This window comes from Megalopta genalis, chromosome 4 (assembly GCF_051020955.1).
Source record: "Megalopta genalis isolate 19385.01 chromosome 4, iyMegGena1_principal, whole genome shotgun sequence".
Taxonomy (NCBI): Eukaryota; Metazoa; Arthropoda; class Insecta; order Hymenoptera; family Halictidae; genus Megalopta; species Megalopta genalis.
Window position 1 is genome coordinate 15,108,180 of NC_135016.1, and position 26,245 is coordinate 15,134,424.

Here is a 26,245-nt window from a genome sequence, read left to right on the forward strand (position 1 = left end):
ATCACCATAGAAACATAAACTGGATTGTAACAGAAGAAATAAAAGAATAGACATTTGTTTATACCACTGTTTTAATAATCCACACTTTTTCAAACTGAATTGATTCAATTTTTAAGGAAATCATGGACGCATATTGATTCATTAATATGTATCAACACATATGATTCATTAATATGCATGACTATTTTCCAATATTGTACAGCATTTTTGCATAGCGAACGTGGGAGCGGTACGTTCCATTGGAAAGTATATTGTCGCATAATTAAAAATGGCAGTGAATTACTTGTTAACAAGAATTTCGCTTCAGCAACTTCGAAATGTTAACATTGTGTACACATAATGTTATATTTTGCTGAACATTCGTCAATTCAATTCATACCTTGACTTTTTAAGTGTAAAATCTACCACATATACACTTATATTTGTTTATACAATTTAAAAGTTTAATAATCGAATAGAGAAACTATATTTTTGCATTCGAGGACAACAGAAATGATTCTAATTAGTAAATTTATTCGGATTGATGTTTTTATTAAAATCTAAACGATGAACAAACATTCCGAGTGAATAAACATTTCTCGAATTATATAAATAAATTCACAATCACATTCAAGTTTAAACGCTAGTTGGTGTCAATTTGTTTTTGCTTATTGTTTTTCCTAGTTATCTTAACGACGTCCTACGCGTTCAAGGTAATGCTTCTTAAAAACTATAATTTATACTTTAAGGTGTGTTCAATAAAACTGGAAAATTGTTTGTACATTGTCGCTGGGATATCACATATTCATTAAACATTTTTGTTCATGTATTGATTCTTCACAAAATATTATATTACACTTTTAATGAAACCTATAACCATTCAGAAAAACTAGAATTGTTTAATATAATAATATCATTCAAGAGATTGAAAAACGATTTGTGAATGATAATTTTAACAAACATGCAACTTAAGTGTTCATTTACTGGATTGGTCACTCTAAAATCTCTATTAAATATGATTTATCTTTTACTTTCTATTACTGGTTACTTTCCTCAACACTACGTATGAAGTTAAATAATAAATTAAATGTCAACCCTTATTTAAATTGTGTGCAAAAGCATATTATTCTCATAAACAGTGCAGATTACAATAAATATACAAAAGCCATGCAATAGGGTAGCGGAGCCAGTTACTGTGCGGTGATTAATCGCTGTGTTTACGGTTCGTTTTGGAGCATAATTAACTTTATATTCATCAAATAAGACAAATTACATTTTTTTATGAAAAAAGAAACATATCGAAAAAATAAAAGAATTTAACATATCTTATTCGATAAATACAAATACAAATGAAATTGAATGTACACACAGATGAAAGATTGCTCATATCTTCACAAATAGAGTAGTGGAACCTCTAGTTTGTTGTCAGGCATAATTAACTTTATATTTATCAAATAAGTCATATTATTACATTAGATTTTTTTCTATTCTTTTGTTTCGTTCATTTTTCAAATAAAAAAATTTGTACATGTCTTATTCGATGAATATAAAGTTCGTTACGCCCGAGAAAAAACAAACTAAAAGCCCACAGTAACCGGCCCTACTTCTCTATTTGTGAAAGACACGAACAATCTTCCATCTGTATGCACATACGATAATGTCATTTCCTTATTCTCTGCAAAACAACCCTCGACTACAACCCATCTTTTCGTTACATCGATTTCCTACGAAACTGTGTATCGAATACCAAGAAACAAATTCGGTTGTGGAAACATGCGATGGATGAGGGTTAATCATGCCGAGCTCTCATTACGAAAGCACCGGCGCATTTAGCAAATAGAAACGAGCTCTTTGTTCGATAGCTCTCCCGCAACAACAATCGAAATTGCAGGCAGCATTCCATTCTAATTTGAACGTCAAAACGGTAATCGAAGACGATACTCCACGTATAACCGTGGCTTGTTCGTGCAAACTAGCGAACAGATTATTCTACTTGACGTATGGAATGCGCAAGGTTCCGGACAATACGATCGGCAATCTGATTGAAATTAGTTTAATTATCGTCTTACGTCACGATCGTGTTCCGTTTCTGAGGTGTGTCCGCTCAGAGGCGCAGTCTGCTCGAGTTCCTGACCCGGATCTGTCATTGCATCTTTCAGGTCGTAGCTGCCCGAGCTACTGCTGCTGCTGGACCTCGCCGGCGATGCTGGCACCTCCAATCCAAACGGAATTTCCGTTTCCTCCAGTATCGGCGGCGGACTGCACGGTTCTTCAACGACAGCCTGACGCGGAATACCAAAGAATTTAATTTTTCCACCGAATACAAAAAGCCTTCCCCCTCAATTGATCATTTTCGAGACTGAAATTTCGACTGACCGGGACTCTCCTGATGCCGATTCTGACATAGTCATCGATTTAGTAGAATGGCGAATGATTTAGTAACTTAAGGCGCGTGTCGATCTGAGAGTAAAACTTTCGACAGTTGTTATAGTCCCGTATATGCGCCAGCCCCTTACCCTTCCCCGCGTTTTGCCGAGCTGTTTGCGAAATCACTAGGCTCGAGTCGTATTAAGGCCACTGTCAGATAGCTCTATTTTCGCAAAACGAATCGGTTACCTACAGTGGGAGTAACTGTCTCGTAGTGGTCCTAGTACGATATTAGCCTCGAGGCTCCGCAGTACAGCAAGGCAAGACGTAAGGAAGGGTAAGGGGCCTGGCGGAGCTCACATATACGAGACCATAGAGCAGGGCTCGGAATTAACCAGCACGCAACATGAGGATCGCGAGAGCTACGCCTTCTGTGTCCCTTCGCGCGCCTCGCTCCCCGATGATCGCCTATATGCTACACACACTCACGCATATAAAGCAACGGGCAGCAAAGAAGCGACCACGAGAAGCCAACGCGCGGCGGGGGTCAGGAGGCGTAGCCCTCACGATCTGAACGTTACGTGCTGTTTAATTCCGAGCTCTGCTATAGAAAAACTCTCGAGAGTTTTACTCTCAGGTGGACACCCGCCCTTATTTTGTGTGTGTGTGTGTTTCTTTGCGTGATAGTAGTATTTAGTCGAATAGGTTAGTATAAACCAATTTAGTCAAGTAGATACACTCTGATGGAGTTTTCTTGTCGAGTAGGCTTCACCCATCATTCACCGATAAAAAACTAAATCAGGGACCAGAACTGTTATAACTAGACTGCGGATATTTGTGCAGAGTAAACATTTGCCAAATAAAAATAAAATGTTCCTGTTATTAATTTGAATAAGTTAAAAATAGTGCAGCGATATTATTAAGTTCTTCTTACTTCTTCACAATTTTATATTTCAGCTGTCTACTTAGTTTTGCCATAGATGCAAAAAATACACAGTCTAGTAATAACCAAATGGAGCAACAAATTGACGCATGACCATTAAGTTTATATATCAATAGATATCATAAATTACGAAAATAGATTTTGATTGTTAATAACCATTATATATGACGGAAACAATTTTTGGTTAAAAATTATCATTATAGATGACGAAAATTGTTTTTTGTTACGAAGCGATTATCGTTACAGATAAACATTATAATCGACGAAAGCAGTTTTTGGTTATAGATAACTATTACGGATAACTAAAATTATACATTATAATTATTAATTACAAATAACCGTTTGATAATTTTGGTTATCCGTGATAGTTATTTATAATCAAAAACTACTTTCGTCAATTATAATGGTTATTCTCGTCATCGATAATTGTTGTATTTAACGGAAAACAATTTTCGTCATCTGTAATGGTTATTTGTAATCAAACACTGTTTCCGTCATTTAGAATAATTATTGATAATCACAACGCATAAAATTCATTTTTTTCTAATCACTGCACTTTTCAAAACTTTTTTTAAACTGAAAATCAATTTTCTGTCGCCGATTATTCCACATAAAAATTTTGTCATACCTACAGCTAGTAATCCAGCAGAGTGGCGAGTTATTTAGAAAACCATTGTGTATGGGCAGTAGAATTTAATCCAGCAGGTTACTAAACCAATTTAAACAAAAAATGATCCATTGCTCTTCTGGTCGAGTACGTTGCCCCCTCCCCCACGACTCCCTAATAACTGGACTGTGGATTTTATGCTATGACATTATGTAAGGACATTTTATGAATTTAAGGATATCGTTGCATTATATTTCACTGATTATTTTAATTAAAAGAAGAACAACATTTTCATCTAATTTCCAAATTTCATAAACAACGTATTTAATTTTGATTTTACATTGGGATCCGCAGTCTACTGATAAAATACTGACCCTATAGGCTTGTTCAGTCACAATTTGTAATTTAGCAGAGCAAGTTAGTAAGTTATTGTGTGTGGGCTGTGTAGGATGTAGTCGAATAAATTATTAGAAGAATTTAGTCAAGCAGATCCATTTCGATCAACCTGACTCACCTGGACACTTCTCCATGTACTAAACTGTTTAGTAACAAGTAGCTGCTGGCCACTTTAGTAAATTACTGGCCGCGTGTGAACTAATCTTTTAGCTCCCAACGCACAGTGGACGATTCTTCTCAAGGAGGGGAAGAATTATTTCTCTTTGATCAAAAAAATCGATCTATTAATATTTTTTATTTTCCAGCTATAATCTGTATCGCCAGTGGACAAGAACCTCCCCCCCCCCCCGTTTATGACGTGATATCTTTTCTCAAATAATCTCAAATAAAAAATTCCATTTAGGTTTTATTTTGTACATACTCAGTTATGTGCGTATGACATACAATCATTGGAACAAATGAAACAAAAAAATGTGTTGTTCAAACCAAAAAGATCGGTTTTTGTAATTAACTCGTTGCTCTCCGAAACCAATACATATAATAACCATACATAGGGTGTTTATTTTGTCCTGTACATTGAAATATTTTCGTTATTTGTGCTGGTATAAAAAGATGTGCCAGGACAACTTTGTTTATGTTCAAAGCTAAGAATATTATGATTCATGTTTCGTTTTCTTCTGAAGTTCATTTTTTTCAAGTATTGAAGGAATCCTATCATCGAATTATGCATTCTATACTATTCTTTTAAAATAAGATCATTATTTAACAAACGTGGGATATTAAATTATAATTGATTCAAGAAAATCGCGAAGTTCCCTCAAGAAATGGGGATTGAACGCAGGTGCTTTGTTTTTTACGTGACTCGTGAGTTAGAGCGCTGAAACTTGGAATTTAATAGTAGTGTCGTTCGTAAAACGTAAAGTTTTAATGGGATCGTAATTTTGTGGAATTGTTATTCCTTTCATCGTGCTGATTTCTCGTACTTATTCCACGCTGTTGAAGAAGATAAATGCCAGGGCAATGGTGTTATAGAATCCACAATTGAGCATGAAGACAATTTAACTCTTTATGCAATTCCATAAAGAATGTACTTTGAATCCTGGAATGGTGAACGCTTTTAACGATTTCATGGCAGCTTCAAAGTCATTTTAACTTCAAGTCTAAAATTCTTTTTCTGACCTACAATATTTTATATGATTTATTGCATCTTATGCATATGAAATTGAGTCTATTGGCACGTACAGTACTTGCACTTCTAACAATTTTTTAAATATAAACAAATTTGATGCTGCCAAAATTATTTTCGAACGTAACGTAGCAATTTTTTTTATTCATCACTCAGAGTCACTACAAGCGTTCGCAGAGGAATGCGTCAGATCCGAAAGATTGGGGATGCATGACAGAGAAGCTCTGCGATCGTAGTTCAGGATTATTAATGTTCACCCGGTAGACGCATTACGCAGCTATACGGAAATCCCGGTGCATGGGTCACCTATCCCCATCCCTTCGAAGTCAGATCTGATTTATTTTCCTGCGAACGCTGGTCACCACTAGTGTTCACAGGAAAAGGAGCTAAGCAAGGAGTGGGGGCAGGCGACGCATGCGCGGGAGTTCCGCACAGTGGCGTGGTACGTCTATAGCGACGTAAAGTCACTGTCTGATCATAGTTCAGAATTATAATGTGCACCCGGTAGACATGCCACGCGGGATTCCTGGCGCATGCGTCGCCTGCCCAACTCCTTGCATAACTTATTTTCCTAAGAACACTGGTTATGTCAAGGTTAGGGTTAACACATTATTGATTGATCCTTAACTCGTATACTGGAGTATTACTATTCGAACATGGTACAGTAAATTCTTTCGAATATTCTCTCAGCTTATAAACAAAAGTGGACAATTTTGGAAGAGAGGATACGATTATTCGGGATTCACGACACATTTTTATAGTTCTTAACAATCGGCGACTATAAAAACGAACCGCGAAGCTCGAATAATCATACCTCCTCTTCCTAAATTATCCATTTTTTTGTGTACAAGCTGAGGGACAATTCAAGAGAATTTACTATATTTCTATTTTCTTTCGTAGGGAAGTTTAATTTTCCACGTTTTCATTATTTTATAACTTACTAAAAATAGAATTCCAGCGAGGCGCTTATTTAGAATTAGAAGCACACAATTTCTTTGCAGGTCTATTTCTTTATTTTAGGTCTATTATGATCCCGGTACACTAGTCATTTTCGCGACAATCATTATACCACTGAAGGAAGGAAGCTAATCGACTATATACATTGCGAAACATTGAATCTCTGATATTAATATTAAGAATTTATCAATGCCAATATAATTGATTAGAAATCATTTTTGTAAAAATCATTATACCGGTTAATGGCTAATAGGATTCTCAATACCAGTTGCATGTAAAAAAAAAGCTTGATAATTTTCAGACAAATAATAATTTCAGAAAATGTTCTTACGAATTATCAAGCAAACTAGATTGTCGAATAATAGATAAAAATTGTTGGTGTATTTCAACATTTCCTTGAAAAATTCTCAATGCTGGTACATAAAATGTTAATATAAATAGTTAAGAATTGAAATTGGTGCTAAGGAATTGAAATTGATTGGCTTGTTTATTACTTTGAATCAAAATCCACTCAACTTCTGTCATTTGAGGACTAATAGAACGATTCAAGTACTGTGCCCGCAAGGGAATATTCTACTTATTAATCGTGATGGGACACAACATGACGACCTGGTTCTTTATTTGCAGGAATTTCTTTATTTACACGCGCGCATTTGATATTCAACGAACGGTTTGTATTCATTGGCTACCTACGGTCTATAAATATCGAGGATTGTGCACCGTGTATAAATATCAATACTTTGTCGAGTGAAATGTCTATTTCTGTCTCCATTGCCTTTGAAATCAGAAGGCTCCGTTGAAGTTCAGTTCGAATGTAGGCAAAGACGAAGGTGTGATTTTAATACGTTTTCTATAATTAATAATAAAACTTTCGATGGATAGAAGAGATAACATTATTAGCAATAATGAAACAAATATAACTTGATTTCCTTAAAATCGAATTTTCTTTCGGTAATAAATTAACATTGCAATTACTAAGGTTTTATTCGGAAGTAATAATATTTTAAATCGCACAAATTTGTGCGAGATTCATGTTTCTTTGCTTCCACAAAAGTGTGATGCTTAAAGTGGTATTAGAAGTATCTGATCAGTATTTGTGAACTCTAATGGATAACTAGTTTGTGAATTAAATTGGAGCTAGACTTTATTTGACTGCATATTTTATTATATTAAATGAGTATGACTACTATTATTTTACTATTACTAAATGTGTAAATCAAGTTCAAAATAGCGAAAAAATTTAAATCTTCTATATTTCAGTTCTATATTATCTAGACTGTTAGGTTTTATAACTATTTTTACTTTCCGTTGTATTTTCATATCAGTTATTATATTCGTAATAATTAATTAATAGGCTTAGAAACAGTGCAATATAGTGCAGCTTTGAATGATATGCACGTATTTTCTCCACCAGGTGGATGTCACCTGATCAGCTTTAGTGTAAGAATACAGTAAACAATTGCAAAATATTATTGCACCACTGTTAACTCATTAGAATTACTGAGAATAGAAATGAATATCTTTGTTGTTTCTAAATCCTGCAATTACTGGTAGAAACTTTTATTTTGCATAGAAATCCACAGTCTAATTATCACTAACCAAATATGAGAACAATTATCCATTTTTGTAACATATTAACGTTACCGTAATAAACTCATTTATAAATTTCGTTCGAACACATGACTCACATAAATGTGGTCACAATGTTGATTTAGTTTCACGATATTAACTATATTAAGGACTTGGTTGAAGGAACTTGAATAACGTACCTACAATAAGACCCTTAGAGAAATCCAGATAGGCACGATATGTTTCGCACATAATTTCGCTTTTCGCGAAATTTAAATTTTACTGTTATAATAGTGACGACAGTAGCTGAACGAGCAGCAGTAGCTCATCTCGAACCTTGCGGAAATACGCATTTTTTAGACGTTCGCCACTTTACACAGAACACGACAAAACATACACGAAGAAAATTCAGCGGTAACACTCGCAAGAAAGGAAGAAATGCAAGTGTATGCACGTATAAGCTGAGAATAGGACACACAAATGTTACACACTGACAACTGATAACGTTATAGCGCCAAATATTTACGACCACTGACACATTGGTAACAGCGTGAAACACAGATTTTGCCACTGTACCGAATACATAAATGCAAGAAGAAGATCAACAATGTTCAATCATCGCTAAACAGGAAAACACAGTGTTGAAACGCTCTAAATTCATTCAATATATCGATATTTCACACCAAGTATAGAAACATTTATGTTAATCCACACTCACTTGTATTAACCCACATATACAAATAACACAAACATCATGCATATATAAACGTTGCCGACAGAAATGCTCTCAACAGCAGAACCTCAATATGTGAACACCCGTTATGTGAAGCTTGTATTATATGAACGGTATTCTTAGTACAGTGTTGTAATGTAACCGTAAATATTACTTGGCTTTGCAGGATGAAATCTATCGTCGTAAGGATTCAGTTTCAACGTGGCATACAGTCGAGGACAAACATAAGTGGACGGATAGGTAGAAAAGATACGATGAAATTTAAACGAATTTGTATTAAAATTATGAAGTTAACATTTATACAGGGTGTCCCGTTTAAGTTGAGATTGTAAAAAATCTCGTAGACACGTGATTTAAAAAAAAAAACTGGCATATGTCCTTTAGTATTTCGAGTGGGGAGTCAAGTGACATTAGTATTTTTTTAATGCCTGACCGTTTTCAAGATTACCTTAAAACTATATTTTTTATTTCGGAATCATATTCTGCGTAAAAATTGGACAACTTGTAATATGATATTCTTCAATTAGATAAAATACCTTTCAGAAGAAAGTAATGTTGTCATTTTAACAGAAAAACAAAATTATCCTTGATCTAAACATGAACAATCAGCTAAATATCTTAAAAAGTATAGAATTTACAAAAAAATATTTCAAACAAAAGTTGTACATTGTTTTACGTAGAATATGACTCCGAACTAAAAAATATAGATTTATGATAAAAAAAAGCAAGATGGCCTGGAAATAACCTTGAAAACGCCCACGCATTAAAAACAGGTAGTGCCATGTGACTCCCCACTCGAAATACTCATTTTTTACATTTTTTCATCTCAACTTAAATGAGACACTCTATATATTCTATATCCATCCAGTATGTAGACTATTTAACGAAGAATTGAAATTAATAATTACATTTTCGTGGACGCAGTCCACATAAAAATAAGTGGACACCTAACACTAACGTTTATAGCTAGGCAAGAAATGTAAAAAATGTTTAGAAATTATTCTCCGTCGTTTTATTGTTAATATGAAAGTTTGAATCGTAAAAATATAATTATGTTAGGAAACTGATCTTAGTATTTTGTTTCGGTTTTATTAGTCTATACGAAAAATAAATCATTCAAAATATCAACTAACAAAGAAAGCAAGCTTCCTCATATTTAGTTATTTTATTATCAATAAATTAAGTTATTACTATCACTCTCTCAACTGATATTATGCCCGTAGTCTTGCTCTTTGCTGTAAATCTACATATATAGTAACTTCAGATGTCAGATTAACAGAAAGTGTAACAAAAGCATTGAAATACCATGATCATTAACATGTTACACCAATTTTACCTCTCACTGGTATTCACAAGCGACCCCAACAGCGTATTTTTACTTTATTTTTTAGAAAGAGTTTAACTTTCCATATTTTTATAACTTCATGTAATTATCTACGAATGGGAATGTCAATGGAGCGTTTATGTAAAATTAAAGTAACACATTTGTTTGCACTTTTTCTTTGGGGTCTATCATGACCCTTATACGCCAGTAATTTTTCGGAAAGTTATTCTACCAATTAAGGGTTATTAATTGAGTCAGCTAATCAACTGTATTTATTACACAACATTACTGCCGTTATAATGATATTAAAAATTTATCAAAAATAATTATTTAAGCCAGTACCTTCAGAAATATGTTTGTACAAATTCATAAATAAAGCTGAAAATTGTCATAAACGATTGTCATAAAAAATGGTCCGCTGTCCACGGGTTAAAAATCAAAAATCGGAGGATTGGCTTACCAGTTTCAGTTTCCTCTATTGAGATAAACAATCTGACACCACTGTACCACCTCAGAGCCGAAAGGTGTAAAATCAGAATTCAGTTTGGCGAAATGGATGCCGGTAGAGTTTAGCTGTGCGCAGGGTGGCCGAGTGACAGGGTGGGAGAGAAAAGAAGCTGAAGTACAAACTTGAGTTTTTGAGTATAAGCTGAATTGTCACAAAAAAGGTCCTTAGAACAACGAAGAATACGTCAAGAACGGTAAACGAGGGGAGGGTGATGACCGAGTCATTATAAAAGTGCCCGGGGCCTACCAAGTGCCTTGATGCTACCCCAGGTTACTTAATAGGATTTTTTACAAGTGAAATAACGAACCAAAATGCTCCAAAACGTGCCGAATTCGTAGCTATTTGTGATTGTTCATTGTTCATTTTTTGTTCACTATTTACATCTATTCTTACGAAAACTCCAATTTCATATCCAGGAAATGGAGTATTCGGAATACTTCCAGTATCACAGTAAGACAAAACAAATGACACTAGGAAGTGTCGAAAATTCATAATAGCTAATAACTAATAAAGCTTCTGCACTGCAAATTAATTATTTTGTAGACGATATGCAAATAAAATTGATCCTTTCGGATTCATAATCGGTCGTCTCCCCCCCCCCCCCCCCTATTCAATTTTTAATATAAATTTATATAAGTCTTTATAAAAACAGCACAAATTTTATTATAAATAACTAATCTTCATAGATTCACAATAAATGTTTTTAAAATATCATAAAATTGTTTAATTCAATATGGAATTTAGTAGAAATAATAACAAATAAATAAATTTAATTTATAAAAAACGATTAATATCATTTGTAAAAAGGCGAGTGGGACCTGTAAAAGGCTCAATTTTATTTGTAAAAAGTTGAATAGGTTCTACGACAGGATTAATTTGGAATGCGAAAAGGTGAATATAATCCATAAAAGGATTAATTTCGAATGCAAAAAAGTGAGTTTAATCTACAAAAGAATTAATTTGAAATGCGGAAATGTGTGAATATGATCTACAAAAGAATTCTATATGAAATGCAAAAAGATGAATATGATCTATAAAAGGATTAATTTGGAATGCAAAAAGGTGAATAGGATCTATAAAGGAATTACTTGGAGTGCAAAAAGGTGAACATGATCTACAAAAGGATTATTTTGTAGTCTGAAATCTCTAGTAAATAAGTATATTAAGTTCATTGTTACGTTTTTACAAATTTTATTTTTATCACAATAGTGTAAAAACACGAAGTAGAACAACTCGATTCACAAAAGGGTCAATTTAATCAAGAAACAGGTACATTTGGTGCACGAAAGGGTCAATTTGATTTGGAAACAGGCTGATTTGATCTACGAAATGGTGAATTTGATTTGGTAAAAGGGTCAATTTGCTTTGAAAAAGGAGGAATACAATTCGCAAAAGGATGAATGTGAAGTGCAAAACTTGTATCATACATGATCTACGATCCACAATAGATTTCGCACAATATACACGATACTCTAAATCAAAGCAAAATCGAACGAAGCCCAGTTCCACTCGCGCCAGTTGATCTCGCCTCTCATTGGTCACTGTTTTTTCGTTAACAACTCGTAAACAAAGCCGCAGAATGCATTTTCGCTAAGGAAAAAGTTACTTCTTTTGGGACATCCTATATAAAATGGATCCTTAATTTGATAATGTTTTTGGGATAAATAACAGAATTTTTTCATATTTAACATAACACGTAAACGTAGATTATAGAAAAATTTGAAATCGATATGCAAATAGTCGTACTTCTTCACTTTTACGAAGTAACTATAAACATTCAAAGCACTCTTTTCGGGGCATATAAACAATTCACAGTGTACAGGTTGCGCCAATTAGTTTCCGTCAAGGTTGAAAGTAGTACATCCTTATTCTCTTTAATTACTTCAATGTGTTCACTGTTTGAATTTCTTCCTAATCGTTTTTGCCATAACAAAATGAAAACCGCAGTTTAATGTAAAATACATTCAAGAACGTACATTTGTCCACTTTCATGGTCGGGATATAACTTATACTAATTGTAATACGTATTTAGTGAATGTACTACAAGTGTCATAAAAACTAAGTAAGGACTAAGAATAGTTTATATTTTCCTTAAGCAATGTTCAGTAAATTTATATTTATAAATTAAGATATATTTATATATTTAGAAATTAATAATAAATAATATAAAACATATGAACATATAACAATCTTATACTTGCTAAATAAAACATCTGGTTTAAATAAATGAATAAATAAATAAATAAGATTTTTCTCATTTTTTCGAAAAGTTTTTTCGAACTTCGAGAAAAAATTTCATAATTATATTTGAAAGAACTACAATAAATTGTAAAATAGAAAACCTTTCTTTAACTGACATTTTAACTGATTGGATAGTTTCAATATTAATCAATAGAAAATTATTAAATTTCTATTAATTACTTTCGATTGCAGTAACTAAAAAATTCTGCGTTTTTCAAATAACACAAATTGGTACAGTATCTAAATAAAAGGAACAAGCAATTATTTCTGTTATCTACTTTGTAATTTTCCAGAATGAGAAACTTCCTTTGTATAATACTTCACGTGTACTAACATATGTGCGTGCTCATTGTGATATGTACAAAAACGTGGTTATAATGGAAATGGCTTTTTATGCTCCACAAAACAATGTGCTGAGATTCTTAAAATGTATTATATCGTTTGAATGAAAATATTCTCTTCGCAGTCAATGTGCGACACATTGCTTTGTAATTTCTGTAGAAACGAATGCTAATTGGCGATTCAAGCCAAATTTAAAAAGCAAAAGAGATGATTTGCTTGAAGTTCGAAGAGAATTTTCCGGTATCAATATTGACCCTTTGCGTGTACGTCGACTCGGAATGAATTTAAAAGGGATATTTCCCCAGTGAGATGCACACGTTTTCGTGCGATTTAGTATGAGAGAATAACTGGCGAGGACATTTTACCCGTATTTCTGCAGTTCTATTTTTGAAAGTTATTTTATTCATTTCGCAAGCGACAGATCGACTTTTACGTTTATTATAATAACATAGAACATGCAATAATATTTTATTTCATGGAATAACCCTCGGATGTGGGGTTGAAAATTTAATTCACTGAATATTTCAGAAATTACTTGGACCAAACTTCAATTCGAAAATGCAATTTACGTGTCTTCGAATAACAAATATTTTGTGTAAACAGATATTAAAAAAAATTAATTTGTTTAAGAAATATGTTCGAACACTTTGCAATTTTATTTATAACAATATTTAAACTTTTTTATGAAACATTTTCAGACAATCTACAACAGTAATTTGTATCATTATTGACAAGAAACAAATAGATTTACTAAAAAAAAATAAATTCATAAAAAAGAACAAAAATTCATTAATAAAGAAAGAAAAGAAGTTAAATTAAATTTCTTTTAAATTTATTTATTTAAATATCTATTCTTTCAAATTTATTTATTATTACATTTATTTATTTCATTAGATTCGTCTTGATCTTAGCTATGGTGACATAATGATTGAAATATGTAATCCCTTTAAAAAAACATCGATAAGCCTGAAATCTCAAAAAATATGATAAAAAATATTGCTCTAGCATTTATATATGATATATATTTATATATAATTAACGATAACGAAGATATTGCTTTGTGACACTTTTAATGAGATATCTTATATGTATAAAAAGAATCGAGAGAGTGAAATTTTTACTTTATATTGTACGTTCTGAATTTTATCTCCATTGTACGATTTGGTCTAATATCAGTCTTCATGACATCCTGGCAATTAAGAGGCAACTCGCATTTTGAAATTTTCTTCTACGCCTTATATGATTCGAGACAAATTTTTTCGCTGAAAAACATGTAAAACATGCAATATCTCGAATATATTAATGAGTGAGCTCTCTAGTAAGTATTAAATTCAATAAAAAATAAAATGATATAACGTTGAGAACAATTATTTCCATCTTTAAATAGAATTTGATATAAAATTGATAAAAAGTTGATATAACGTTGAGAACAATTACTTTTATCTTTAAATAGAGTTTGATATAAAATTGATAAAAAGTTGATATAACGTTGAGAACAATTATTTTCATCTTTAAATAGAGTTTGATATAAAAGTGTAATGATACAAATTCTGTGAAACAAAAATTTTTTATCTTATCTACATCTAGATATATCTATCTAGTTATCTTATGTCTGCCGCATGTAAGAGGTTAATTTACAAAATCGATAATTCAACCCTATGTCTGAAAATTTTTTCACCCTTTCGTGAAACAATGATTGATAGGAATAATGAATACTTAATATTTTTGTAAGTTGTGTGTTCTATTAAAAAGATGCAAAACACATTTTCAGAAGAAAATTTTCACAGAATAAACATTTCTAGAATAAACAAAGTAATTTTTGTGAACGGAATTGCAGAAGTTTCACCGGAAAGTCGTGATGTTAAAGCGTTATCATTAGACTTCAGATTATATGTATTTATGATAACTAGACTGCGAATTTTATGCATTTATGAGAAAAATGAGTGAGTGAAATGTAAAATGGATACAATTTAAAGAATTCAAAAATGTATTGCTTTTAGTTTATTTAAATTATTGAAGAAATTTGGTTTTTGTTTCTTAAAAACAATGTAGAAAATTTTGATTTTGCATAAAGATTTGCAGTCTAACGATAACAATTGTAAAAATATAATCAGAATTTACGAATATTGTTTCATTCTTTTCAATTAATCGATATTATTGAAAAAGGTTTTCTATTGAATTCTATATTCATTTCTATTGAATTGTGAATATAAAAAATTTTAATTTTGCACAAAGATCCGCAGTGTAGTTATCATTGCTTCGTGTCGAATTTAGATAATTTTATAGAAAGGGAACAATAGATTATTAATTATCAGCTGGTATATTTAATAATTTATCCGACCATTTAAATGCAAGAAGTTTCAGCGGTAATTCTAGTTAACTCGTTCCGTTATCTAATGATTGAAGAAACTTTGTCCGGCGACAATATAATATCGCCTCCCTCTGTGTAATCTTCCCATGTTACAATGTGTTACAGTTCGCAGACCCGAACTCGGGTCAGCTCGAGCATCATAAAAAGGTAAAGCTGATTACCCTTGTTCACAACCGTGCGTTCAAACCCAATTACCTACAGACACCGACTTCCCCTGCTAGGAACTTGCGGATGCACACGAATTTCGCCGAATTTTACCGGAGACTATCGATTACTCGAACTAATATACGGAGAAAAATTCGTTCTGATACGTAAACGGTTTTTCGGACGAACTTTGTAAGAAAATCGGGGTCGCGGAAACATAAAACGACTGGAAATGAAATTGCCTCGAAAAATGAATATTTCGCACAAAACAAAATGGATATCGCGACGTATTATACATAAAATTTGTGCACTTCTTACAAAAATTAATGGTTGAATATTAATTAGGTTATTAACATTTTTTCTTAAATCCTCTTATTCATATTCCAATTAGAGTTTTCAGCACCGAGTGTGTACAAAGATATTTCGATATTAATTAGGTAAAATTATTAAAATTCTCATATAAATTTGATATTGAAAATAATATTTTCTGAAGGTATTTAAATTCGTAGAAAAGCGAAATACTAAAATACAGTAAGAAATAAACTAAACAGAGATTATAATTTCTTAAAAACAAAAAAGAAAATAGAATGAAAATATCTTTTTTCTATTGGATTTAATGTCGTACTTTAATCAGGCTCATTAAATAAACTATTTAGTTAGCTTCAACGTTTTGTTGAAGCTACACTCAATTTTTAATAATATACATTTCCATTTTTAATAATATCATGTGTAGTCCCTGTGTAATGTTTACGAATTATAAGAATACGAACTGATCGATTACTTGAAATTTGGATAATATAATTTTCGATATTTCGGAAAAAATTTTTTTTGAATTTACTAATATCATAGACGTTATTACAACAGATAAATGCGATAAGGAATAACTCTTATCAGTCAAATCAGAATATTAAAACGAAATACTAGAATGAAACTATAGTCCAGCTACACTTTTCCAAATATTTAGTGCAATATTGCGTGAACTTATAATTAAATAAATATATTAATAAGCTTAAGCAAAACAAAGCAGATATTTATTGCATAAATTTCTAATTTATTATATTGTCAAGAATAAATTACATCTGAATTATTTTATCAGTTATACTATCATATAAACGCGAATGGGACAATAAATTTTTACAGTACTGTATTGCTTTCTATTAGCGCCAGTGAGGAGTCTCCTTTTTCTATTTCAACGCGAGTTTCTTATTTCAAGTTAATTTAAAAATCGAAGTAAACGAAAGATGGACAAAATACTTTCCACCTTACAGAATTATTCCTGCGTAAAGCGTTTTATTGAGTGGCATTTGTAATCTCGACTTTTCGATACGGAAAAGGTATCCCTAAATAGGTGTATCTCAGTGTATGCTGAAACGAACGGATGCTATAACGAAGGAGATTCTAGAAGCAATTAGTTCGTTCTAGCATGCCCCGCTGTATTCTCACCCCTGTACAGTATTCTCGTCGAGAAATTCAGTAATTTATGAAATAATTGAATCTCGAACCGCTCTACAGCTGTACATTTCCCGAACAACTTTCGGAAACTACTAGTTCTATTTCCCAATTCATAAAACGTCAAATATCCGCTATTTCTATGATTTTCAATAACGTTAACAAAATTATATGTTGCTCCTCGTACCCTGCCCTCACTCACCACTTGGTGAAATTTTACCTTGCAACCGTATTTTTCAAAGTAAATTAAAAAATGTCTATTACCGATAAGATAAATAATATAAAATATCTTGCGTCAATACATACGATCTTCTGTGGGATTCGATGAGATTGTGATCGTTACACTTCGCAGTTTTTGCGTATACTTTTATGTCACCAATGTAAAAAAATCAGTTTATATTGATTTAAAAATTAAGTTAGAGTTTCACAGGGTGTCCCAAAATTGTGTTACTTCCGGGAAATGAGGGGTTTCTTGGGTCATTTGAAATAACTTTTCCCTTAGCGAAAATGCAATCCGCGGCTTTGTTAACGAGTTATTAACAAAAAATAGTGACCAATGAGACACGAGATCAGCTGACGCGAGGCGGCCAAGCCAATGAGCGGAACTGGGCTTCGACCGCCAAACTCGCCTCTCATTGGTCACTGTTTTTGGTTAACAATTCGCAAACAAAGCCGCGGATTACGTTTTCGCTAAGGAAAAAGTTACTTCAAATGACCTCAAGAATCCCTCATTTTCCGAAAGCAACATAATTCTGGGACACCCTGTATAATAGGCTTGGAATTCATCAGTATGAACTTTGAAAAAGTTTTAAATCGATCGCCGGTTGAATTATAAGAAAAAATTATTCAGAACGAGGTCATCGGTGAGTTGTTTTCTGAATTTAATAATTGCTATCATTTATTAATCTGAAGGATGCCAAATCGATCAGATAATTTACTGTAGTAATTACTCAGAGTAGTACGTATATGTATTATAACTTGTTCTATAGGTGATGTGTCAAAATAAAGAGATAACCGGGATATAAATAGAGAATTCTTTACCCAAACCACGACCAACATATACTTCGAACGACTTCTTTGAGAAAATCGTGCTTTATCAAGACGCGATCACGTTGCCATCTTAAAGATAAAAATCAGCCACGCTAAACTTGCTTATCAGTAACTGCTGAACCCATTTGCATCATTTGTGTATGAAGACATTTAATATTTTTGGACTGGAATAACTTTATCGAAAGAAGCTCGAAAACGTTGGGTGTAAACGTTCTACTGCAAAGTAGATTTATTTACTATCCACTTCAAAAGATCTTTATGCGCTTATGTCATGAGCAGATTCTTCAAATGCAAGAAAACGTGAAAATACTTTGATTTCTCTTTTTACATTGATTGACCTTTTATGGTTTAGAAAAGAAAATTTTCTATAATTTAAATTTTTATAAAATGATGTATCAAAATGAAATGTAATACAAATAAATTAAGAAACAAGAACCCTAGATTTTTATATATATTTAAAGCGGAATACCTCATGTTATTACATTTTTGTTATATTGATTATTTACCTAGAACTGATCAGAGTGACTGAAGCACAGTAATCAGTGTACAGAAATTCATACACAGCAATTAACTTTTTTATCTTCTTAAGGGCAAATTAACTCGCTCAAAAACTAGTATATTTGTATATTTCGTTAAATATCTTGTATTATTTATGTATCTCACTTACGAAAAAATTCGAACTTATATAAAAGGACATCAACATATACAGGATGTTCAGAAAATCGTGGTACAATCGGCAAAGGAATGATTTTCCACATAAAACTAAACCGAAACTATACAATAAAATTTTTTCATACAGGGCTTCATTGTCGAGCAAATCGAGTTTGAAAATTTGTTAGGTACACGTGCACACAGATACAATGGGGTTTGGCAGGTCGGGCAAACGAACCAAACTGTGTCTACATGCGCGCGTATCCAACGAATTTTCAAACTCGATTTTCTCGACAATGAAGCCTTGTATGAAAAAATTTGATTCTGTATCTCCTCCTCAGTTTTATGTGAAAAATCACTCCCTTGGCGACTGGTCCACGATTTCCTAACATTCTGTGCAATTTAAATGTTTCAAGTGCTATATATGTAAAAGAAACTATTTAATTTGTCGAAAACTCCAAACGTCACTCTAATGGATACAGTAGTTGATACACTTACCATAGTGACACATTAAAATATTAAGATATTTTCTGCTCTCTATGATAATAATAATATTAATGCAACTTTTAAAATGTGTCGCTTGACTTCCATTATAAAAACAGTGTTAAATTAAAACTTTTAAAAACGCCCTCATATATTATATAATATATTATGTATATAATATTATATATTATATGTTATATATTATATACATTATATTATACACATATATACAGGGTGGAGCATTTTAAACAGATCACTTGAATAACTCGCTTGTTTTTGAAGATTGGAGAAAATGCATTAGACCAAACTTACTTGGTATCGGGGTTCTCATAATCTGGTATTACCAATTTTTCTGTAGGTGGACGCGTCAAGGAGATATGAAGGTCAATTCTGTTTTTTTTTTAAATAGTACAGTAAGTTTTTTTACTTACATTCTGATAAAGTGTTTCGAGGCGAATACAATGAACTATTATGAAGGTCATTCAAGGTCACCCAAAGTGACACAGAAAAGCAAAGCTAAAATACAGTAAAATGGCAAATAATCACACAGATTGGTTTATAAATCTAATCAAAAAATAATGTCATCTATTTACTCGTGTGCAATTTTTATCGTCATAATGTAAAAGCTAAGATCAAGTCCAATGCAACGACCCCAACACTATGACCATATGACATTTAGTACGAAAAGTCCAGAAATATTTACTACATTTCAAATCCTTCGCTGAAATGTATAAACCTCTGAATTTTTCTTCAAATTATTTTCTAAAACAGATAATTTAAAATTACCAATAATGTTTGAGGCTACAGATAAGCGTACAATGTGATTGAATGTTTGTTTATCTTTTGTGACCCGTGTCACGTAATACACACACGTGATGCACAAGTATTCGGAAAGTACTCTGAGACAATTTATTTTCTCTTGCAGTTGACTTTAGGTGACCTTGAATGACCTTTGTAATAGTTCATTGTATTCGCCTCGAAACACTATCAGAATGTAAGCAAAAAAACTTACTGTTCCATTAAAAAAAAAAAACAGAATTGACCTTCATATCTCCTTGACGCCTCCACCTACAGAAAAATTGGTAATACTAGATTATATATATATGAGCCCCCCGATACCAAGTAAGTTTGGTCTAATGCATTTTCTCCTATCTTCAAAAACAAGCGAGTTATTCAGGTGACCTGTTTAAAATGCCCCATCCTGTATATCTATTTGAACAAGTCCGAACGGTATTTCAATACAGTTGCACGCCATAAAACGATACATTTGTCCAGCTAGAATGCCGATCCGTCTCACTGTGCGTTGGTAGCCATAAGCCCGAACAACAAAGCGTCAGGAAATATAGAGACAGAGAAAGGAAAAGAATGGAAGCAGGGACTTACCTCGCTGCGAGCCAAGCTGTAAATGGAACTAGCACTCTCGAAGGAGCTTCCTTCGGCGGCAGTGGCTGTCGCCGAGGCGGACGCCGCGGCGCTGGATGTCTGCGGCGGCCTCGACCAGGAACTGGTCGTCGCCGAGGTGCCGGTTGTGGTCCCAGTCTCGGTGGAGGTGTTGGCAGTGACGTAGTCCTCGGAGGTCTCGGACAGGTCGGTGTTCGTCCGACCGCCCGAGTCGGTCCTCGCGAGGCTCAAACCGAACTCGCTCGACGATTGCGACTGCGGTTGCGACAACGGCGGACCAGGACTCGGACGACGGAACGCGCTCCTCGGTCTGCCATTGCTCGGAGTGGTGGACGATTCGACGCTGAGAAGTAATTGCCTTTAAAAATCGCTTCGAGTTTAACACGGAGTGTCTCTATCACGGGCCGACTTTCGATGATTTCGCTTACAAGGAGATGTCCCCGGGCGCGACACTCGCTTTTTGACGAGATTTTGCACACTGGTAGAGCTCGTGAATCTAACGTGAATTGAATCTAACGATACCCAGATTTGTTGCAGATAGCTTATTTTTCTTAAGATATTTAATGTTAAAGTTGTTAGTCACAATATCAGAAAGATAATCTGAATTTCGGGCTATGGTACCGCGTGGCAGAGTGGGGAGGCGGTGATGTCAGAGAAGTGCTTACGAACAGTGCAGTCATGAAAATCAACTACGCAAGGAGACGCATGCGCAGGGAGTCTCGCACAACGGCGTGGGGCGTCTATCGGGTGAACATTGCAATTCTGAAGTACGATGGAGAATTGTATCGCTCGGTGGACGCTCCACGCCGCTGTGGGGGACTCTCTGCGCATGTGTCACCTTGTGTAGTTTACTGCACTGCTCACGAATGGTGGAGTAAGGGAGAAGAATCTTTGGGAAGATTCACTAACTCCCATTCCCTCCTTACTATTCCCCCACCACTTGTGAGCACTTCTCTGGCATGCCTGAACGTGACGCGCCGCAGTGGCTTTATCTTTTTGGCTTTGCTACTAACAACTTTAACCTTTTAGGCACGACGCGCCACTATAGTGGTTTTCGCGGATGTCATCTCTCTGGACGACGCGCCACTATAGTGGCTTGCTCTAGTAGCTCATTCGCTCATCGTTTGAATCAAATAATCGTCTTCATATGCTTGGTTCACATTTCTTTTGTCTTCACATCGATTTACAACAGTCTACAGGGTGTCCCAAAAATGTCTCGCAATCCGGAAATGGCGGGTTCCTCGGATCATTTGAAGCAGCTTCTTCCTTCACAAACATTTTCTCCGAGGCACCGTTAACGAGTTATTAACGAAAAACAGTGACCAATAAGAATCGAGTACGGCTGACGCGAGGCGGCCCAGCCAACCAGCACGCGAAGCCCAGTTCCGCTCATTGACTCGGTCGCCTTGCGCCAGCAGAGCTCGCCTCTCATTGGTCACTGTTTTTCGTTAATAACTCGTTAATGGTGCCTCAGAGAAAGCTTTTGTAAAGGAAAAAGTTGCTTCAAATGGCCTGAGCAACCCGCCACTTTCGGATTGCGAGACATTTTTGGGACACCCTGTATATACAGTATCAGACTCTGTACAGTACACATCAGACTCTGCCGACCATAGAAATAGTCTCGCGCAGAATTCAGCCGTACCTAAAAGGTTAACAGTAAATATCTCAGAAACTATAAGTCGTCTGCACCCAAAACCGGGTATCATTAGATTCAGTTTTACGAGCACTACCACTATGTAAAGTCTCACCAAAAAGTGAGTGTCACGTCCGGGGACCTCTCCTAGTTAGCCATGGGTATATACACCGGTTTTTTGAGATTGTTTCATTGTAAACTTGACTTAGGTGTCAATCAACGAATATGAAAGAATGTTTGCAAAGAATGTAGCATGAGGTATGAGAGACTCCGGTGGATAAATGAATGAAAAGCACGGTGCAAGGAGAGGAGGTGGGACCGACTTCATCCCTGCTCCTGTGATTCTAAAGATTTAGTCCTGATACAGTCCGCTAGGTGCCCTCGTAAAATTTTCGTATTACCGCATAGTGGAGAAATGTTGCGAGTTTATGATCAAAGACAATTTTTTTTTATAAAATATTTATATAACAAATTTTCTTATAAAGAATGCCGGCCACCTCGATTTTTTAAATGTTAATACATATTTTTGCCTTGATAATATTTTAGCCTGTGTCGAGATGAATTCAATGATCTACTATTTTATAAGCTAAAACCTTGAAACAACGCTAAAATAATTTCAGCCAAAGAATGCGAATTTCCAGAGCACTGTGAATTGTAAAAAACGGGAATAAAATATAAACGTAAATCTTCTTTCGATAATTTTAATAAATTGAACAGAACGTAAAAATATTTTAAAATTCTTCTAATGTCTCTATTTATTCGGTATTTTAGCTTGTCATTTTTACCTTAAATGCATAAAATGCGCAGTTATTACAAAATAGAATGTATTGTGAAATGTGCGAGAACTTTCGTAGCTTTCGTAACTGGCTGTGCAAACTGTGCATGAATAGGTGGTCTCCCCTCAAATATGTGGAATTCGGTAGAAAATGTCCGTCCAGTGATGAAATCTTAACGAGGTATTTCAGGCTATGTGTTTGAAAAATTTGCTTTTCCTTTTTAATTTCTTAATGAACAGAATTTCGAAAATGTAACACCCACATACACCATTTAAAACACAATAGCTTGTTTAAAACTGGACTCAATTAATTGAATTTTTTCTAAACGACAGAGAGACTATAGTCTAATAGGTAATGATTAAAATACACTTTCTCAATTTTGTTATTTGTGTGACGAAACGTTTTTTAACTTTTTCATCCGAGCCTAACAAAAATTTAACCCTTTGCACTCGATGCTATTTTAACTGTAAATATAAAATCATTTTTCTCACTTATAGTATTTTTATTTTATACGATAAAATGCATTTTATGCATATGAAATTGACTCTTGGGACTCGCGCAATAGTTACACTCTTAACAATTTTCTAAATCTAAACTTTGTTAATATAAAAATTATCTTAGAACGTGATGTAACAAATTTTAGTGGTGCCTCTGAGTCACCACTCGAGTGCAAAGTGTTAAAAAATGCGCTTGGTACATTTCGGCAGATCTTTTTCTCGCAATCTGGAGCGAAAATCTAAAAAATCCATTTCGTAGATCTCGATAACTCATGAGCATATTGAAAATTTCATCAAAATCGGTTAATGCATCGATAATAATAAATCGGTTAAGTCAAGCTACGAGCGTTGAAAGATTTCAGAAACATTCTTGACAGTTATTCTACGAAAGTGTCAATTGCCGATTTTCATGACTCATATCAATATCAACCGATTTCGATGAAATTTCCAATATGCTTGTAAGTTACCAAGATCTACAAAATGCATTTTTTAGATTTTCATTCCAGATTGCGAAGAAAAGTTAAAATACAATTTTTTGTTATTCCAAGTAACAGCATAATTGAAAAAAGTATTTTAGCTATTGTTTAGTAAATCAGCCCCTTTAACATTAAAAAAAGAATTCAAGTCATTTAATCCAGTTTTTAATTTGTATTGCGTTTTAGAAGAGTCCGAATACTTTTTGCCAGAGTTTGTAATTTTCTGATGCACAACGATTCCGATACTGATTCCACTAATATCAGTGCTGCACTCTTTTAGAAACCTCTCTTCTGAATTAGCGCGTAGTTTCTTCTTCTAATACTAACGAACGGAATAAAATAAAGACAACCTCGGCACGACGTGAATTCCTGCAATACGGTTTCGCTTTAGAACGGTTAAAGAATTAAGGAAAGTGCAGATGTAACGGGCTATTCTTTCCGAAGGAAATAGAAAATTCTGAAGGCAGCTTCGGAAATACGTTGCATCGTGTTATATTTACAATGGTCTCTCGTGAAACAGCGAACAAGGAAAAATAACAGCTGCGAAGGAAGGTGCTGTTTTATACAGTAGCGAGGTTTTGAAAATTTTACTGTCTGTTTTAGGGTAGAAGATGCGATCACGTTCGCGTAATTTTCATTTAGAAAGCGTGAAAAGAGCTTCAAAATGTTATTCTGTTACACAAAGATTATTTGTTGGATTATTTATAATTTGATTATCATTTTGTTCAGTTTCTAGATGCGTTGGTTCTTCCGCCATTCCTTAATGAAACATCTGAAAGTTTAAATTAATTGTCTGAAATTTGATATTCAAATAACAATTTCTAAACTGTGAATCGAAATCATGGCTCGCAGGCGATAAGCCAGATTTCGAATCGAAGGAGTGGGGGAAGAATGAATATCGTTGTAATAGTTTAGACAACGAGATATTGAGCAGAATCAATAAGATTTATTTTAATGGAGTACGATTCAAACTTCGATTCAAATTTTCCACAATTAAATGAAATGCTTATAAATGATAATCATCATTTTTATGATCGTGTGTTTGGAATTTGAAAATTTACCATTTAAAAACAAAAACTACAATATCAAATACATAACAAGTTTCCCTTAATATTTAGGCGACAAGATACATATTTAAGTGACAACATTTTTCATATTACTCAGTGATTCATATGTTCACTCGATTGCTATACTACTCAGGTTTTCGATGGTCTGCATGAGTTTGAATATAAGAATATGGATAATATTATTATATAGTTACTTAACGAAACAAAGTGAGAAAGATTTCCATAGCACTCGCATTGATTCATGTGTTGAATTACCAACGACATTACGAAACTGTTCAGGTTCTTAATGGTTTGCATGAGTTTGTATGTAAGATTATGGATAATGCTTGATATTACGAAGTAAGAAAAGTTTCCATACTACTTGTAATGTTTGATGCCTTAATTCAATTACGTCAATTCTCAGGTTTCGGATGGTTTGCATGAGTTTGATTGTAAGTATATGGACAATATAACTGCAGAATTATCAAATGAGATCAAGTGAGAACATTGTCCACGCTATCCGTAATATATCATGAGCTGAATTACCAAAATAAATTATGATATTCTTCATGTTTCCGATGGTTTGCATGAGTTTGAATTTAAGAATATGGTTAATGCCATTGTATCGTTACCCAATGAAACGAAGTGAGAAAATTTTCCATACTACTCAGCGATTTATGCGTTAACTGAATTACAAAACTACTCAGATTTTCGATGGTTTGTATGAGTTTGAATGTAAGAATATGTGTTATGTTATTGTGTCGTTACCCAATAAAACAGAGTGAGAAAATTTTTCATAATACTCAGCGATTCACGCGTTGATTGAATTACAAAACTACACAGATTTTCGATGGTTTGTATGAGTTTGAATGTACGAATATGTCTAATGTTATTGTGTCGTTACCCAATAAAACAGAGTGAGAAAATTTTCCATACTACTCAGTGATTCATGCGTTAACTGAATTACAAAACTACTCAGATTTTCGATGGTTTGTATGAGTTTGAATGTAAGAATATGTCTAATGTTATTGTGTCGTTACCCAATAAAACAGAGTGAGAAAATTTTCCATAATACTCAGTGATTCATGCGTTGATTGAATTACAAAACTACTCAGA

The 26,245-nt window shown here is 33.7% G+C and overlaps 1 protein-coding gene across 4 annotated transcripts in view; it reads right to left on the reverse strand.

Moving 5' to 3' along the window:
• Positions 1-26,245, reverse strand: part of LOC117217425 (uncharacterized) — a 367,343-nt gene that overhangs the window by 157,317 nt on the left and 183,781 nt on the right. For 2 of the 4 annotated variants that reach the window (XM_033465059.2, XM_033465290.2), the window contains exons 8-9: positions 20,684-21,059; positions 2,049-2,261 (exon numbers count right to left, since the gene is read on the reverse strand). In XM_033465059.2, coding sequence (XP_033320950.2) covers positions 2,049-2,261; positions 20,684-21,059 — 589 coding nt within the window. The remainder of the gene's footprint in view (positions 1-2,048; positions 2,262-20,683; positions 21,060-26,245) is intronic. The other 2 variants (XM_033465133.2, XM_033465211.2) reach the window with 2 other exon arrangements.